General features: G+C 25.2%; 2 protein-coding genes across 3 annotated transcripts in view; one reads left to right on the forward strand and one right to left on the reverse strand.

Moving 5' to 3' along the window:
• Nucleotides 1-4,643, forward strand: part of LOC136983035 (ankyrin repeat domain-containing protein 26-like) — a 69,039-nt gene extending 64,396 nt beyond the window's left edge. For both annotated transcript variants that reach the window (XM_067279648.1, XM_067279649.1), the window contains 6 exons: nucleotides 18-157; nucleotides 256-375; nucleotides 454-656; nucleotides 731-957; nucleotides 1,033-1,126; nucleotides 4,133-4,643. In XM_067279648.1, the coding sequence (XP_067135749.1) occupies nucleotides 18-157; nucleotides 256-375; nucleotides 454-656; nucleotides 731-957; nucleotides 1,033-1,126; nucleotides 4,133-4,145 (797 nt within the window). In that variant the 3' untranslated portion in view covers nucleotides 4,146-4,643. The remainder of the gene's footprint in view (nucleotides 1-17; nucleotides 158-255; nucleotides 376-453; nucleotides 657-730; nucleotides 958-1,032; nucleotides 1,127-4,132) is intronic.
• A 736-nt stretch (nucleotides 4,644-5,379) lies between these two features.
• Nucleotides 5,380-18,608, reverse strand: LOC136983043 (calumenin-like). The gene is made up of 7 exons (XM_067279670.1): nucleotides 18,284-18,608; nucleotides 14,420-14,540; nucleotides 12,139-12,300; nucleotides 10,175-10,337; nucleotides 5,943-6,185; nucleotides 5,660-5,862; nucleotides 5,380-5,588 (listed from the first exon to the last, which is right to left on the reverse strand). Exons 1-7 carry the CDS (start codon nucleotides 18,286-18,288, stop codon nucleotides 5,484-5,486), a joined length of 1,002 nt encoding a protein of 333 aa, XP_067135771.1. The 5' UTR covers nucleotides 18,289-18,608; the 3' UTR covers nucleotides 5,380-5,483.
• Nucleotides 18,609-19,543: the final 935 nt, after the last annotated feature.

Here is a 19,543-nt window from a genome sequence, read left to right on the forward strand (position 1 = left end):
TATATTTTATAATATAGAACTGCATTCCTTACGCACAATTCAGACCACATTAATTGAAGAATTATTAAATGAATTAAAAAGTGCTAAGTCTCAAAATAAAGATCAAAGGATGGAAACAAGTCCAATAGAATCTGGATATAAACAGTTGGAAAATAGGGTAAGATTTTAAAATTTTACTTGTTTATAATTAATATTTTATAATTTAATTTGAGTTTTTTATTTTAATTAATATGCATAATATGAGATTATTTTTAGAATCACAAAGAAATTTACCATGTTCTGAGAGATATCAGTTTACAACTGAGAAAAAATCAACAACAAAAACCAGAATCGCCAGAGAAAAATGATTTTATAAAAACAAAAAATAAATTAATGGTAATATAAATTTTCTTTATTAAAAAATTCATCAAATTATAACAAGCAGTGACCATTTTTTTTTTTTTCCATCTCTAGAAAGAACTGTCTCAATTACAGTCTTCAATCATCAGTAAAGGACAAGAGTATGACATTTTAGAACAGGAAAGAGATCTTCTGCAGAGAAAATATGAATTCGATAATTCCAAAAATCCTGTTCAAGATATAGAAACACCTGTTAAATTATCCAGCGAGAACGAAAGATCTAATGTGTCGTTTTTAAATTATGTTCCTGACAGAAGGTTGTTTTTAACTTTGTAACTTTTTTTGTAAATACAAAAAAAAATAATAAATTTCTTAATTGTGCTGTTTATAGATGGAGTTCCATTTCTTCTTTAAATAATATGCCAATAGACAGAAGGAATTCATCAGATATTCATTTACAACCTAAAGACCCACCTTCTCTGAGGAATAGTTTTTCTGTGATACATACACCAACAAATTTACAGCTACTTAAAGAGAAAGATCACAATAACTCTAATAAAGTTTTACCAGAGTTTCAGATAAAATTAGATAATGCCATAGCAAGACATTTAAATTCTGGTATGGTAATTCATACATTATTATTTACTAGAAATGATAACTTTTCAAATAATTTAATTTTATTCCATTTTTCAGGTCCTAGAATAGACATTTCTATTCCTCCTCGCCATAAAAAAGATGACGAATCTGCCAAAAATTATCTCTCCGCTTTAAAAAAGAAATATTTTGTGTAATTTATATTCTAAATAGTGAATTTTTATAAAAAATACAGACATTTTTCCTTATTTATGAATTTTTCACTTATTTATCTAGAGAAAACATTTTATTTGTAAATATTTAATTATTGTAATATAATCCAGCATTATTGTTTGTATAGAAAGTTGTAAATTCAAGAGTTTTTAAATTTTTATAAAATAAATATTGTAAATAGTAGTAATTCTCATTATTATTTTATTAATCCCAGAAAAAACAATCTTTAAATCACAAACCAATTGAGAATGTAAAAAATGAGAGTAATAAATTGAAATTTGTATTTATGAAACATATTTTTTTTTACTCTAATGATTTGTAAGCCTTCCTCATTGATATTAAAATATAATATAAAATAGTTTGTTCAGAATAAATGAACAACTTACAAGATCTAAGGAACAAAAGTTTTAATGGTTGCTAAAATTGAGACTTCAATGATTCTACCCAACGAAGTTTTGTGAACCATTGAGGGGCCTAGTTTCAAATTCTGAAATCGCCTCATTTTGTCTATTTTCAATTATTGATATGGTGTGAATCTTTACGAAAAATATGCAATGTACACCGACCAATAAAGTAACTGCCTTAGTTTCATCTCCCGACTGCATTCAAATACGTTGTTGTTTACTGCATCCATAAACAAAAATGGCAACTTTGCTATAGAGAAGGTGTTCTGTGTTCTGCAGTTTGCAAAATTGGAATCATTCATTATTATGCGATATGAGTAATTTGCACAAGCTATAGAATTATGGCTGCTATGGGAGGGACCGATAATGGATATGCTATAGTGAGTGTAAGAAGAATTTGAATATCAGTTGGATGTGTGCTATGTGACATGAGGTGCACACATTGAGAAATTGTAATGGGCAAATGTAAAATTTGGACAGCTTTCCAATGTTTTAATTACATGTTCTCAGATAATTAGAATGGTACCATTTTAAATTATGTTTTTAACTTATTTGGAAGACCCTGTACTTACTATACAATATTCTTTTATTATTTAAAAAAATGATATCTAATTTATTTTTTATTAACAAAGTTTGCTATCAAAGTCAAATCCAGCAATCTTCATCGTCGTGTTTTTCCAAACTCAGTAATCTTTATCTAAATTGTCCAGAGTGTAAAATTTCATTGCATATTACTATCATGCATTGTTTCAAAATTATAATAATGATTTGAGATTATAGTTTATTTATTAAATTATTTGAGGATTTGTCTGTAAATATGGATACAAGTGAAGCTGCAGTTCATTAATTTTTTATGTCAACAAAGGCTTGAAAATGAATACAGCAATCAGATAAATAGAAAAAAAGCATTGCTAAGAAATTTAGGTGAGTAGGCTAACCTAGCCATCTTAATCTGTATAGCATTAACTTCATTTACGTACAGTAGAACCTCAATTATCCGAGTAACGTGGACCAATGCTACCCCAGTTAACTAAAACTTGGATAAAATAAACAGCCATGGTCATTTCAGATTAAAAATTATTTCATATAAATCTTTTGTATTCATATCATTTTAAATTCACTAAGTTATAAAAAAAGCTTAAACTGGACATGCAAAAATTATTATTCTTGTTTAATCATTTATTATACAACTAATACATACAATAGTTTTAAGAAAAAATAATATGTATTATGGTAATTATATTTTAATCTTGTGGCCATAACAACTTGCAACAATGAACAAACTCCAACTGCTGCTGACCATTGAATAAAAAGGGATCATTCTCTCCTGTTCATCTGGCACTCCCTGCCCTTGGGCAGGGATTTAAAATGCTGCATGTGCAGATATTTTTGTAACTAGGATTTTCCTGCTACAATATGAATGAACTCTGAAGTTTATTTCTTCTGATGTGTGTGGAACTAGTTCTTATCCACTCTTAATATTTTCAAATTTTAGAAAGTTTACAATGCTACAGAAAAAGTAGAAGTGTCTTTGTAGGAATATTTTTCTTTAATATTTAACCTTGACTTTCACCACTTGTGGATGAAGATAAGATACCCTTATCTTGTATTTCTCTTAATCCTTTAGTTTTTCTGCTTTACATTTCTCTTAATTCTGCAGTTTTTTTCTATCCTAAATTTCAGAAATAGTTTGGTAAATTTGATCCAATCCATTGTTTCATTAATCTCCAAATTCAGTTATATCAAACCCAGCAATGTTCATGATTAAATGTGGAAATTTTTATACATATAAACATTAACTATAAATTGGGTTTGTGAGTTGAAGCCAAATGATAGCCATATTGTAGTCTGATAATTTGCTAATGTAATTAATTAAATACTAAATAATATGCTTATGGTAGGCAGTTATGAAATCTAGTACAAGATGGCAGCATAATTATATAAATTATTAAATCAAATTACTTATTTAATAACATAGCCATATTATAGTCTACAATTCAGAAATTGTTTGGCTTTGCTGATTTTGAAATAAAAATTTACATTTAATCTTTTACAATACTATCACAATTAAAATCTATAAGAATTTTTAAAATTATAAAGAACAAATAATTTATAAAATTGAAAACACTGAAATGAGGAAAATGTAGTTTTCATGCTCTTTTTTTTATTTTTTAAAAATTTGAAAAGTGGATACATTTTGTTGACTTTGAAACTGGCCCCTCAATTGATCCAACTAGCAAAGACATCACTTCTTAATTTTTATTTACAAGTATATCAAAATATGATTCATTTAAGTAAATGATCGGTTTTAAGTTTCACACATTATATTTTCATGAATTTGGTCCTTAACTTTTAGTAATAAGAAAAAAAATCTGAATTTACAGGAGGGGGAAAAAATGCATCATCATATCTCTATATAATAATTTTGATAAAAATAGTGTGCGCATGTAACAACATATTTTTATCATCATATACTTATGCAACAAACTTTTTTTGCATGTTAAGATAACCTTGTTATAAAATATAATGTTTACATTGAGCATAGGGGAATTATTCAGTATTAACAAAGTTTTATTTTTCAGATTTCAAATTTGAAATACGAGAGACCCCATTTTATGACTTGTTCTCTTCACAATCTTCCACTTTTACATCTATAAGTTATCTACATCACAAAATGTTATATCTTTTCTCTAATCAGCCATTCTAGTGTAGTATTGTATAGTTTACAGTACTTTTAGAAACAGACCCTAAGTTAACAACAAAGAACTTGAGAGACTGATTTATGACAGCTTACTTGATGACAACTATCAGATCATAAAAGTAAGGATCTATTGTATTTTCCTAATTCCTACCCAAGAGAAATTTCTAAAATTTTAAATCATTATTTGTGTGTAATTTTACCTCTTCCCATATATAACTGTTTAATCATTTTATGTTATTTTAAATTTGAGTGGAAATCCTTGTATATATATCATGTATCAATAGATGAAGTGTTTGTGTTACTCAAAGTATTGTAATTTTATTAGTATAACTTTCTTACTCATGTATTAAAACTAAATAATCATGAAAAATAAATTATCTCCAAAGTGGAAATGAGAATTCAATATCATTCATTGACTACACTGTATATCACTGAATTACATTCACATCATATTTGTAAGATAATTGATATTTGTTAAATGAATTTTGCCATAAGTTTTACTATATATAATATACTTGCTTTGTAATGTAACATCTTTTATCAAAATTTATTTTAATTCTATCTCTAGTACTAGCACACTACTTCAAATTAATTATTGTATGAGGTTACTCAGTACATTGTATTTGCATAGTAGAAACAGGATAATATAACATTATTAAATGCATCAAACATATTAGATATCTTAAATTAGTGTTTGTCCTGTGAGAACGTAGCATAATGTTTTTGTTAAAATTGAAATAATTTATAATGCACAGTCTGATATTAAAGGAAATACATTAAATGCAAAAATGTTCATTCAAAACTAAAATTTATGTCAGTTTAAAAACAGAATAACAAGATATTGTTTGATGCTGTGTCAAAAGATTAATTTTATAATAATAATAAAAATAAATATTTATTTACAAATAAATATATTTTAGATTATTTTATTGCAATTAAATTTGAACAAAGCAAAAATTAAAAAATTTTTTATTATTGTGTCATTAATATTTATATGTAAAAAAAAATTATTTAATTTGATTTTGTATTCAGAGGAAGACAAATTTTACTGATATTATACTGTAAATTGTAATATAATTTCTGCTTTAAGCATATTAAATACATTAATTTTCATAAATATACAGTTGCTTTCAGCATAGTAAGGTGTGGATTTTATTAAAAATAGAAAAATAACAAAATCGATATTCTTAAAAGATTGGCACTAAGATATAAGTTAATTCTTTTCTATTAAGTCAAAATTCGTCGTGCCTGACTAGTGCTTCTCCAAAATCTGTAGCCTGGCTTCCTACAAATAAATCATATTTATCTAAAACTTCTTCTTTACTCAACTTGTTATCCTGGAAATAATTTTAGAGTAAGTAACTGGATTAATAATTAATTAATATTACAAAATACAGTTTTTGTTTACCTTATTCGCATCTGATTCGTAAACTAGGTGTCGGGCTTCGGCCTCACTATGATCGTAGTCATCGGGTAAAATCCAGTCACGGACTTCTTCTTTATCCATAAATCCATCTTTATTTTTGTCTCTAAAATTTGAAAACTGCTCTCTCTCATTCTTGACCCAGTCGGGTTCTTCTTCATCAGATTCGGCATTTGGATACATATCTCCTAAAGTGTTAAATTTATTAACTAATCTCATCATGAACAATACCCATTATATACATAAAATTTAAAAAAAGTAACAATACCAATATATTCATCCAATGAAATTTTTCCATCCTTATTTTTGTCAATATCCTCCATAGTTTCAATTATAACAATATCTCTCATTTCTGGTGTTTCTTCAGGATGCAAGAAGTTCAAAAATTCTTCTTTGGAAAGTGCATTATCACCATTTTTATCAGCTGCTGCCCATCTTCTCTTGTCTCTCTGTAACATTTCTTTATAGGCAATTGTATTTTCATCATCATTGGTATCAATTTCTTCAATTCCTATAGTAGCAATATTACTAATTAAAATTCCAATAATAATTTTTTAATATAACTTTTAAACTTAATTTTTGTTAAATTAAATTCATCTACAAAAATGGAATAATTTTTAGTTAATTTAAAATATAGATTCATTATTGCAAATCTTAGACTATTTTATATACACTTTTAAAATTTAATAATTTGTCATTTGATTTAATTAAACTAAATTTAAAGGTACAATGATTTTTATAAGAATAAATGAAAGCAGGGTTTTATAATAGGTATTTGAGGGTAGAAAATGTAAATTTGTCTGTACCTCTAAAAGTAATGTCATTTCATAACCCAATCATGAATAAAAGTAATTAAAAAAAAGTTTAAAATGATATTTAAAACCAATAATAAACAAAGCAGTAGTAATACATATCTTGTATTATTGGATATTTTATCTGATTATTAATCTTTAAAGCTAGTGGCATTCAAAATTCATCCTGTTATTCTATTTTTAAAGATATTTTATTAATCTAAAATAATTTTATACTTTGATAAGTTTTGTATAATTTTTATATTAAAAAAAATCCAATGTTCTGATTTCATTTATGCATGTAAAGGGGACATAACACTAACATATCAGTATAACATCAAAAATTTTGAAATTGTGAAATTATGCAACTATCTGGGGTAACTGAGAACCATTGATATAGATGTTCTTAGAAAATTATTGAAGTATTTTAGAATTCTTAAATTTGGAAATATGATCATTTAGTTAACTATTATTTATTAATTAATTTGAAGATTAATCTTGGTTTTAAATTTTTCTAGATAATCTGAGAATGAGTTTTTCTACTGCTTATTGAATTTTTTACTTATCTTTCATAAGATATTTCAAACTAAAAACCAAGTATTGCATATTGGTTTATTAACATTTCGAAAAACTTTCTTAGATATATATAATTTTTAATTTTAGATATATTTAATTTTTAAGTCTTAGAATTTACAAATTAAATTCTGAAATTTTAGGATAAAAGTGATTGATACCAAACAATAATTGTACACTCATTCCTTTAATGGATATTGGAAGCAATAGACAAAATCTAAAGCAGCTGATTCAGTTGAAAGTCCTGTTCCCTATGACAGAGTTGTGGCAACACCGGACATGAGCCATTGTTTCAGGAACTGACTGTCACTTTGTTTATATGTGTGGAATCACATGTGCTTCTTATTGCTTCGTGGTTTTGCCCCTTTGTTTTATATGTCAGTGTGTTTATTTGTTTTTATTTTTCATAATTTTCTTTACTGTGTCTTCAGGAGGAAGATTAGAAAAATGAAAAAAAGACAATTCCTCTTTCTTTTGTAATGTAATTGTGGATATTAGCCACTGCAGACTTAGTTTTGGAACTTATGGACCATGGGCAACATCAAACTCATGTTACCTGCTTTTTATCCATTAAAACAAGGGATGAGTATTTTTTTTTACTATTTATTTTATGTTATTAAGAAATTGAGTTGAGACTTCTAATCAATTCTATTAAACTATTCTAATATATACATCATGTTTTCATATTTATCAAATTTGAAACCCTGATGTAATTAATTATGTTTTGAATTGACAATGATACAATAAGATAAGTAGCAAATAACTATTGGACTAAATATGTAAAGTAAGGATAATACATTTAAAGTAATTCCAGACTTTAAAACTGTATAAAAAGAGAAAATAAATGCAACACATACATATTGCATGTATCTAATTTATAAGAAGATATAAAATAGATAAGAAAAAGAAACGTTAATAACTCATTTCTGATATTTAGATTTTATTTCAATATAAATTTTGTTCTAAATATTTTAACCATGTGCAATAAGCCAAAAAACTGGTTATGTTAAAATGATAACATAAAATTTAGAGATGCAAAATAGAAGGGCAAGAAGTATTAGTCAAAATGTTATTTTTTATTCCAATAAATCTATTATAAATAAAAAGTATTCTGTGTTCAATTGCCATAAGTTTTGATAATCCAAAGTCCTTCCAGTCTTCTTTTCATCACATATCATCATTTTAATATGACAGATATTTAAAATCAAACTCATTTTCATTTGTTATTACAAGTTATGGTGAATACAAACAGCTGTTCTCAGGCACTTAACCTTCACTCAAGACTAACAAACTTATATTTGAAATACTGTAATACATGGTTCTTAAAATAACTTACTCAATATGTAATATTTCTTTTCATGAACTACACTATTTAAAAAAATATTCTTTAATAGTTTAAATTGAATTAATAATATGTGTCATATTATTTTGGGCAAAATAACTGTTTAGAAGTTTCTAAATGTAACACTGATTTTCTAAAATTTATAATTTTTATATATATTCTTAAATTTCACATTAAAAATATACACACAGTTATTGTTATGTCAATAAAAGTTCTCAGGAAAAGGAAATACCATATATTCAATTCTTAAAGTAAAATTTTAAGAATACTGATATAGAATAAACTATTTGAGGTTTATTAAAGAAATCAATATTTTTAAATATTTAATTTAATCATCACTAGTCAAATATACTAATTGAATAACTGCACACCATTATCATGTGATTTTTAGCTGATGTGAAGATATAACAGATTTTATAATTTTTGGATTTATTTTTATTTGATACTTAACATAAATACATTAAGATGTTTATTAGAAGGGAGGCAATTTTGCAAGTAAACACATTTATTTTACTGTTAATTGCCATTTATTTGAATCAATAAAATTAACATACCATTGAATGACTGCAATACTACATACAGTCAAATGTTTTATTTGGCAAAAACAAGTGTGTTAGAAACATTCTAAATGAAAGAATATCTAAATACCTAAAAAAAAATGATTAATCTATTGCTCAACTCTTCAAAAGACTCAATGTTACATTATTGGTTCTAGCTCCAAAGTGATGCCAACTTCAATGAATCTGTCTCCATATGTTTATACTACAGAAATAAGGAATAACTTAAGTGAGAGGAAAAATTTAACATGCTTACTGAAATAGATGCATAAGTATACTAAGCATCTGATTAGATTATACATAAGATGAACAAATGTATTCATTAAAAAAAAAAATCTTTAAATTCAGTTATTATCATTAATGTATTGAAAGATCATTGTAACTTTTTAATTAGTAATAGATGACTTAATTTTTATTTGGGTTTCTACATTTTTATTAAATTTATACTGTAGCTGACAGTGATGCTAGAACATCTTATGGTACTAAAAAGAGAAAAAAACAAATTATCATCAAAATATGATGGAATATATTGAAAGATAAACAGTCTTCTCTATTATCATCTCTATTATTCACTGTTGAAGATAAATTTATCATCATGTAAATATTGTTATGGTATAAACACACATTAATATAATATGATATGAATACAAAATTTACAATTTTTTAATAAAAATGAACAAAATAATATAAATGTGTTTTTTGAAAGTATTATAAGATGTGTGTGTCATCAGCACTAAACTTTGTAGAGCCATTATACGTGCTGAGGACAGATTATTTATATATTAGATATATAAATCATATTCTGTACAATTCATTAAATAGTCTTAGGTTTTTCATAGTGATAATAAAGAGAAATGGAGATAATATCAAAATTCTAATTTGTACTTACAGTTTAGCAAAATTAAAGACTTGCAACTAGCACTAACAGATACGGGTATAATATATGGAAAAGGAGAGAACTGAATATTAGAAAGAATAGAATTTTTTCTAACATTGTACCTTGTACCTTGTTTTTGTAGCTAGTATTTTTTAAAAACAAAGATAAATTTAATTATTCAGAAATGCATCAGAAAAAGTTAACTATAAATATTTCTAATTTAGCACATTTTAGAATTTTTAATAATTAACAAGAAATTTAAATAAATTAACACATTTTTACTTAATCAATTTGAATCACTGATTTTTCTAATTATTAATAATTTATTTCAATTAATTTTGAATAAGACTAAAATTTTACCATTAAGATAGCCATAAGTTGATTTTTTATATTCTTCCCAAGAAATAGTTTCTTTCTTATCTGGATTATGATTTTTCCACTGTTTATCTACATCTTCCAAAATATATCTTTTTTGTGTAAATTGAATCCATTCTTTTAATTCTTGCTGAGTAACAAAACCATCCTAAAAACAAATTAATAATAAGTAAATATAGTTTTGTACTTGTTATTTACCAGTTTTTGCAATACAGATAATTATGTTGCCATAAATAAATAAATATAATTTATTTATATATTTTATATAATTATAAATTTCTTAAATTTATATAACAACTTATATTTGACGACAAGTTAACTTTAAAAATAAGAGACTTAAAATGTATTTATTTAATTTTTATAATTGTGCCACAGCCAGTGGGATATTTTAACTTTTTTATATCTGGAGGCAGACAAGTAGCCTCAAATAAAAGGTCAACTCTGCAATAAAATTGTTATTTCCTCAAGTGCAATTTGTGAGGACCCAAACAAGGTCCGAAATCGCGTAAATTGCAGAATTCTTTTGTATAAAATATAACGATAAATTATATGAGAGAGAGAGGGAAAAACTCTTCATCTAAACAACATGACACAAAATGTAAACAATGAGTCCCAGACAATGCCAACACGTGTTAAACGACCTGTTAATGTCAAACCCAAAAGGTAGAACTCTGACACACGCACTCATAAATAGTCAACTTAAGAAAACAATTTTGGAAAAAGGGAAAAATTTGAGGGATAGAAAAACATCATGTATGATCATTACAATTCCAAAATGACAGCATTTACAAACAATGGGTTAAATTATGAGCACAGGTGTTGTGGTTCTATCAACAATCTCCGAGCATAGTCAACAAAGGGTGTCAAATAGATACCTCGAATCGGACCTCTCTCATGACCTGAGTTGGTCTCGGTTTTTCTCCAGGAAGAAAAGGGGAGACCAATTGGGAAGCGAGAAATGGGACGAGGGACCAATCCAAAACGCGAATAGTGGAAGAAAAACTATAAAAATTGGAATTTCAAGGTCAAAAGACAGTCTCCTCCGGATTAAGCCTACAGTTGTGCCTTAGCTATTGTGTTGTGTTGCCATCGACCGGCCATCAACCACCTAGGACTCTGCCGCATCTTCCCCCCTTCTCGTCTGCCCGGGGCTGCGACCAATCAACTGAATTCTCACAGTTTCAGAAGAACACTGAGATTTGGAACTGTCTAATATCAATGTAAGCATGAATTTGACCAAATAAACGGTTTTTTGCATGTAAAACACTTGTTTTTCATTTGCCTCCTACGCCAGAATGAGCCTAAGGGAAACAACACATGTGGGCACATGTGCGGTTTCCCTTAGGCTCATTCTGACACGGGATTAATTCTAACCACCTTTTAGTCAGCAAATCTTATAATTTGAAAGGACTGAATGAAGACACATCTTGTATGTATTGTCTACTCAAGAATTTTTTAAAAATTTTTTTGTAAACTTAAATTTGTCCTGGCTAATTTTTATAAAAAGAGACTTAATATTTTATATAAATAAAATAAGAATTCAATAATGATGTCATTCTCCTGATGTGTTGAATATGTTGAAAGTTCTACATCTGTTTGTAATTATATTATCAATATCATCATATGGTTTATTCACAACTAAGATAAAAGCTAAAAAAATGTTTAAATCTACAACAAAAACAAATTATCTATTAAATCTGAATATCTTACTAATGTTTGAAAAGTAGATAATAATTTAAAAAGTTAATAATTTATAGATTTTGAAGATTATATCATTACATAGTTTATGTTTATTCTGTTAACAAAATTTACTACTTAAAATTTGAGACTCCATTCATAGTTTTCATTTAATAGACTCAACTTAATAGTGTATATTACCATCTTTCTTTTAAGCAATTTAAATCAGTAATAATTTACTAATAAATAATTATATTATAATTTTTACTTACTTTATTTTTATCTATTTTGTCTACTATTTTTCCAAGTCGATTTCTACTTTCTTCTGGAGAAAGTTCATCAAAAGATTTTGCTTCATCTCCTAGAAATGCATCATGATCATAATCTACATTGTGTTCTTCATCTTTTCCATAATGCTCTTCATCACTAAGTGTCTAAGTGAAGTGAAGTGATAAATTATTGTAAAACAGATATTATACAGTAAAGCATCGATTATCCGAACCCCGATCAACCGTCACATTGGATAACCGACCGCATTCTAGTCGGCAAATTCAAATGTCTGCTAGCGATGTGGTGCTACAATATTTGGCTATGTCTTGGCTACTTTAATATTATTTTTGTTAAATTTTTGCATGTTTTTGCTGGCCACACTGGTTTGACCATGAATGGGAAGCCAGTATTTAAACCAGGCTTAATTTTCTATTTTTTATTTATTTCTGTATTTATTTTGTGCAAAATAAAGAAATAATTTAACGATAATTATTATTTTTTAAAAAATTTTGTTAGGCTTAACATCGATGAAAATTCAACGCGAAGTAGGTTAATAGAGATATACTAATATGCTTATTACATGGGATATACTAATATACTAATACACTATACTAATAATGTATTTTTTCATACTTTTCGGTTATCCGTTTTTTCACTTATCCGACCAACCTCGGTCCCCAATTGAGTCGGATAATCGATGCTCTACTGTATTTAAAATTAATTTTTTTAAATACATAAATATAGTGCAATTAAAGTTATTAATTTAATATTAAGAAAAAATTTTAATAAATTTACATCCTTATTGAATATTATTAAAAATTAAACAGATTCCATTTAATAATTTGCCGTAGTCTTCACAGTGAACTGTATAACTGTTTATTAATCTGATGTCAATCAAAATTAATTTTTTTCATATATATATGAGATTTCAGAAAAATCTAATAATAATCAAAAATTTCCAAATATAATGAGACATATGATAATGATTGTTAATAAAAAATTCATTAAAAAGCAATTTTGTATTTGTGTTTTCCCTTCACCATTGCTTCCAGAATCTGTTTAAAAATTTATTATAAAATTGATTATAACCTGAAAGCAAAAATTCTTTAAACAAAACAAAAAAAAAGACTAATTCAAGATAAGATTCTGTTAAAATTACTTACATCTGTAGTGTTTATTTTTCATTCTCAATGATATATTCAAAGATTATTTCTACTTATTTATATAGGAAAACAGTATCAAGTTATTTTCAAGATTTCATATTTCTACCAATTACTTTCACTAAATCATATTTTCTCAAGAACTATTCATTATATATCATTTTAAAAATCTATATCCATGAAAATGACAACAATAGCAAATAATTCACTATGTACAAAATATGAATCCTTTTGCCACAATATTACAGAATAGTACATACAATTTCTATATCACATAACTAAACTTTTTAAAATTCTATAGCCAAATACACATTTATTATAATATAACTGAACACATTTTAATAAAACAATTAAATCTCAGTTGAATGTTTATTTATAAATCCTTTTTGATATTTTAATATTTTTATTTATAATCTTTTAAAACTAAAGGGATATAAATATTATATCATCAAAATTAGTAAAATGGTTTCATGAGCTTCTGGATGAGGTCTAGTGGTAGAATACACGATTTTTGCTAATAAAAATAACATTAATTTATATGGGTAGGAATGACTATGGGCCAATAACTTTTCTCTAGGCCCAAGAAAAAATTCCCAACTCCTCCTCCCTCTCAACAGCCCTGAGTAAGGATGATTCAGATTTCATTTACTGAAATGTGAAGTGAGTACATTTCTTAAATTTTCAAAATTGCAGTATGCAAAAAATAAAAATTAAAAAAAAATAATAATTGCTACAATAAAGTTTATAAAAGTTTCTTTTATTAATAAAAATATAGTTAGTTCTAAATTGAATTTAATCTTATTTTTGTCTTTCTAGAAGTGCAATCACTAAATCTGAGATTATCACAAGATTATTGAAAAGTACAGTTTTACAAAATTTACAATCGAAGACTTTGTTTGTACTGTATTTATTAAGATTTTAATGAAGTACAATTTTTTAATATTTGGTATAAATTATATTATTGATGCTACTCTGAATATTGTTATAATACTCTATATTAAGTTTGAATTCTTTTAAAACAGTTAAATTATAGTTTTCTGCTTTGAATCAAAAAGAAAGCTATGTATTGTAAAATAATATAAAATACCATAACATTAAAATTTTATGAAAACTGAAAATATACCTTGTCAATGACTCTGTTTTTCTTATCTTCTGGTTTTGGAATTGCCAAACCTAATGTTAAAAATAGCAAGCCTACTAAGATGAATAGTTGCATAAAACAAACAGGTGGCATTTTATAAATTCTGTAAAAAAAAATTTTTGAACAAAACAGAATTTATTAAAATAAATAAAATTATTAAAAAAAAAACTTTAATTTAAAAAGCATATAATAAATGCAATTATTATTATTATTATTATTATTATAATTTCTTTTACAATCATTTTATAGTTTTATCTTTTCATTAAAACAATGAACATAGCTATAATTTATAGAATTCAATTTTATAGATACAGTTTCAAACTGAAAATTTAAATATAACAAAAGTTTTAGTTGTCAGTTTTTATATAATTTTATAGTAAAGTTATAAAATAAATAATTATATAATAACAATTTTACTATACATTTTATTTTAAAATAATATTCAAACTAAATCAATAATTCATATTCCAAAAGTATCACAAATTTTAAATTTTTTTCCATAATTGATTAATAAAAACTGAAATATCAATATTAAGTGAATGTAATCTGTTATAATTTTATATATGAAAATTTTCATATATAAAATTATAAAACATTTTGAAACGTTTTATATAAACGTTTTAATTTAAAAAAAAAATGATTTTATGATTTGATCTAAATATTGTTTTGGCTTTATTACATTAAAATCATAAAAATAAATAATTCATAATAATTATATTTTAATACAATTAACTAAAAATAATTACAATTTTCTAAAAACTCAATAAACTGGAAAAATTTCTATTAAATTATGAATAAATGTATTTTATTTATAATCCATAAAATTCATTTTATTCATAATTTATTTTCTAATAAAACTTTCATTTTATTAGAAAATAGTCTAAAAGCATTTGTAATTATTGGAAACTGAAAATACATTTAAATTTAAAAATAAACATAAAACAAAGGTTAAACAGAAATAAATCTACCTTTGTCAACATAAAATATTTATAGATATAATTATTTCAAACGTGCTGTAAATTATATCTAATTTTATGTATGAATTTTTTTAAATCAAAAATATCACATATTTTTGTATCATTATTACAATTATATAAACATGTTTAAGTAATAAAATATAAAATATTAACATCAAAAAATTAATAAATCATACATCTTTTATTTTTACAAAATAAATATATTCTGTATGTTATAAGAATTTTTCTTCTTTACATAATAACCAATCATAAATGAAATAACTAAACACACTAATGCATTACTTCTAAACTTTGTTTTTTGTGGACAAATATCTATTTAAAAACTTTCACAAAGGAATTTTTTTTATAGTTTAAACCATTAAAGCCTGAATTTTTTTTCTTAAAATTTTATACTTTTTCTTCATTAGCAAATTAATTGCACCCATTTTCAATAGTTTATGGCATTTTTTAGAGTCTCAGTTTTGAGTATTAGGGTGGTATGTAGTATGTAAATCTATTGCTTGGTTCCTGCTGAGTATCCATTGTTTCATTGTTTTTATTTATATTATTGGTGTTTAGTGATAGTATTTAAGTAAATATCAAGTATTTTATTTGATTAATTAGTTTCACATCTTCCGTATGTCTTCCCAAAATACTTTATTAAGAACAAATGTTTCAGCCTAGTTTATGGGCCTGCTAGGCCAAAAACACTTGTTTTTAATAAAGTATTTACGGAGACGTAAAGAAGGTGTAAAATTAATTATTGTTCAGTTCCAGCTTTGAATGACATTTTATTTGATGTGAAAGAATGATCAAAGATAGTTTGAAAGGAATATCAGTAAGTAGCAATTAAGAAATTGGCCATTTTTATAAATAGAAAACATATTATTTTGTTAAATAAATAATTTTATAATTTATAATGAAAGCGTAAATTGCTATAAAATATGAACTAATTAAGGATTACAAAATGTATGTGTACAAAAAAAAATAGAAACAGTTATTACTATAATCAGTCAGTGTGAAATGACTTGAAATATTGAGGACAAGGACCAAAGTTACATTTTCTGCACGGAGTATGTGCTTCGTTCAGTGCAATTTTCACTTTGACATCTATAACATTATTACTATTATCTTTACTAAATGATCCAATCCATCATATTGAATATCATGGTTTGTTGCACTAAATACAAACTACCAAGATAACATCCAAGCCCTTTTGATAGTGCTCTATAACTAATAAGTTTGAATTACTTGTTTCTTGAATTCAAGCTACGATATACTGGTCCCACTTGATATAGTTAGAATAGATACATCAAGTACCTAGGTAAAAATGTTTTTGAAATGTCTAAAGTTTCATCGTTCTCATCAACAAAATCTACATCAGACAATTCAGTCTCATCAGATGGTCAGACCTATGTAGAGCCTGTGTAAATCTAGATTACTTATTATTCTTCGGTAAGGAAACTATTTCAATTACTGCTAATATGAAACAAACACAATGATTATTATAATGTAATAAACAAACACACATACAGAGATATATATAAAGTATGTGAACAAGGGCCATATGAATGTCTCTATTACTTTAAAGGTAAAAAAAAGTACAATTTCTTTTATATACTCCTTATGATTTGACTTTATTATATCATAAATAAACAGTAGGTTAAACTAATCCAAAATGTGAACAGCACCAACAAAACAATGAACTATATACACGATAGAGAGAGGGAAGAGCCCAGTGGTATGGAAATATACCATCAAGATTTCGTCTTGGGTTTCTCAATGAAAAAATGTTTAAATAACTAAATTATTTTAAGTGCCTTCAAAATATAGCTTGTGAACTAAGTCCACGGATCACAATTATTAAATAATAAAATAACAATTTTATAAATATATAAACTTATCCCCGTTTAAAATTTAGCCTATATTAAAACATCACATTTCCCACTTTTAATTTACCGAAAAAATAAAAAGAATTAAAAATGCTGCCACCACAAATAAAGTCTTTTGTAGAAATTTCACAGAAAAGTTTGTGAAATATATGACACATCATGAAATATCTGCTTATGTATAGTGTAACATTATTGAGCTGCTACATAATTTAATGGGTTAATACAGAACTTAAACTATTATTTCAGTAATAAAATTGATTGATTTTCTTATAAAGGATGAATTAAAACATCTTAAACATTTTTCTAATTATTATAATGATAAAAATTACAGAAAATATAGTGAATTTAAAATCAATCTAATCACACTATAAATGTAATTTTTTTTAATGATCAAATTCTGAAATTATGTTTCCATTTAAAATTTATTAAATATAAAAATAATTTTATTTATCAATAATATATAATAATAATAATAATAATAATAAAATTTCATATTGAACAGATTAAAATAGCATTTTGACATTATCAATCAGAATTTAAGTTGATATTTCTTTATTTTATCTAAATCTTTAGAAAAAATCAAAGATTTAAAATTCCTCCACATGCTCCTCCATAATCTAATCTAAAATATTCCAAAACAAACACTAAACATTCTCATTTTTCTTTTATTTCTGATAATCTTCTGATACGTAAAATTTAAAATTAACTTTTGAAAAAGAAAAAAACAAAACGAGAACTTATAATCATTGATTAACCATGTGAATTTTATGTTCATTAAGTATACAATTTTCTTACGGATAATCCTGTTGGTTGTTAGAATGTGTAACGACCAACAAGATAATCCGTAAGAAAATTGTACGGATTATCCTGTTGGTTCCGTAATCCGTAAGAAACGGATTGTCTCGTTGGTTGTTACACATTGTAATAACCAACAGGATTATCCGTAAGAAAATAGTTACAGATTAAAGCATTGTAAGGCAAACAAAGATCCATCTTACCTCATTTGACTTGCGGAACGAGCTCCTAGTCTTACTATAGCCGATGTGCGTCCGTTCGTTGATCCGTCAAGGTCTACATACAGTCTTGACCGACTCCCGCCACGATCGACATCTGTTAACCATTAACGACTTCAAACCGGAACAAAAATATGCAATATCCAACTTTTTCTTCGCCACTTGTTATCACTACACGTTCTCTAACGCCGTGCAGTTAATTTAAAAACTTCTCTCACTTGTCGGCTACACATTTATTGCATTAAATATTCATTTTTATAATTAAACGTCTAATTTTTATTATTAATCGGTTTATGTTTTCGTTGCTTTTAATTAAAACTAATAATTATTATTATTGGTTTTAATTTTTAAAAATGTAATAATGATGGCGATGATCTTGCCGCTGTATGGCGTTTCGAAAATTGGGTCAGGTTTACGTCTGTCTATTCATAGATGAAAGAATGTACGAGAAGAAATCTCGTGCAAAAAATATTTTATGAATCGTTCTTTCAAGGATTCTTTCGAAGATATAAATAAAATACATTTTTAAAAAAATAATAATAATTTAAATCATTTGGAGAAGCAGTTTTGATTTATATTTTAAAAATATTTTAAGTGTAAAAACAATTTAATTAAAAATTTGCGCCTTCTGATTGTTACTCCGATTGTTATAAATCTAAACGGGAATACGCAATACAATAATAACTTTTTAAACATTTAAACTAGTTTAATTTACATTTATAAACTAAAATAAGATTTTTTAAAGAATGAAACAGGAAGAATTTCATTTTTAACACAATCAGTTTGCTAGATCAGTTGTTCTATTATTTATTTTTTTTTTTTAAACCTGATAATAAGTATTTTATTTCCAAGTTTGGACGCCCTAATAAATGTTTTTTTTCTTTATAAAAGAAATAGCAAAGAATACGAATAAATAAATAAATAAATAAATAAATTTATAATATAAATATTTATTTATTTATATTTAAAATATTTTAATGTATTAATATAAGATTTTTTTAACATTTCATATATGAAAATCATTAGTTTTTGAAATTTAAGTTCAATTTTAAATGATATAATAATTTTTTCTTACCATTAATTATATAATTTTACAATTTCGAGTATTAAATTATTTAGTATTAAATCCTTACTTTAAAATAAAATAAACTTCAAATGCTTTAACTTATAAAATTGTATAATTAACGGGTTGAATTCTATTGGAAAATTTATTAAATATAAAAATGTAATTGTCCATATTAAAAT

This window comes from Centruroides vittatus, unplaced genomic scaffold (genome assembly GCF_030686945.1).
Source record: "Centruroides vittatus isolate TY-2023 unplaced genomic scaffold, ASM3068694v2 contig_875, whole genome shotgun sequence".
Classification (NCBI taxonomy): Eukaryota; Metazoa; Arthropoda; class Arachnida; order Scorpiones; family Buthidae; genus Centruroides; species Centruroides vittatus.

Excerpts from the sequence above, each read along its gene's own strand:
- LOC136983043 (XM_067279670.1), bottom strand. Across the intron at positions 12,301-14,419 it reads AAAACAGAGTCATTGACAAG|ACACTTAGTGATGAAGAGCA; the intron begins GTATATTTTCAG and ends CACTTCACTTAG. Across the intron at positions 5,589-5,659 it reads ACGAATCAGATGCGAATAAG|GATAACAAGTTGAGTAAAGA; the intron begins GTAAACAAAAAC and ends AATTATTTCCAG.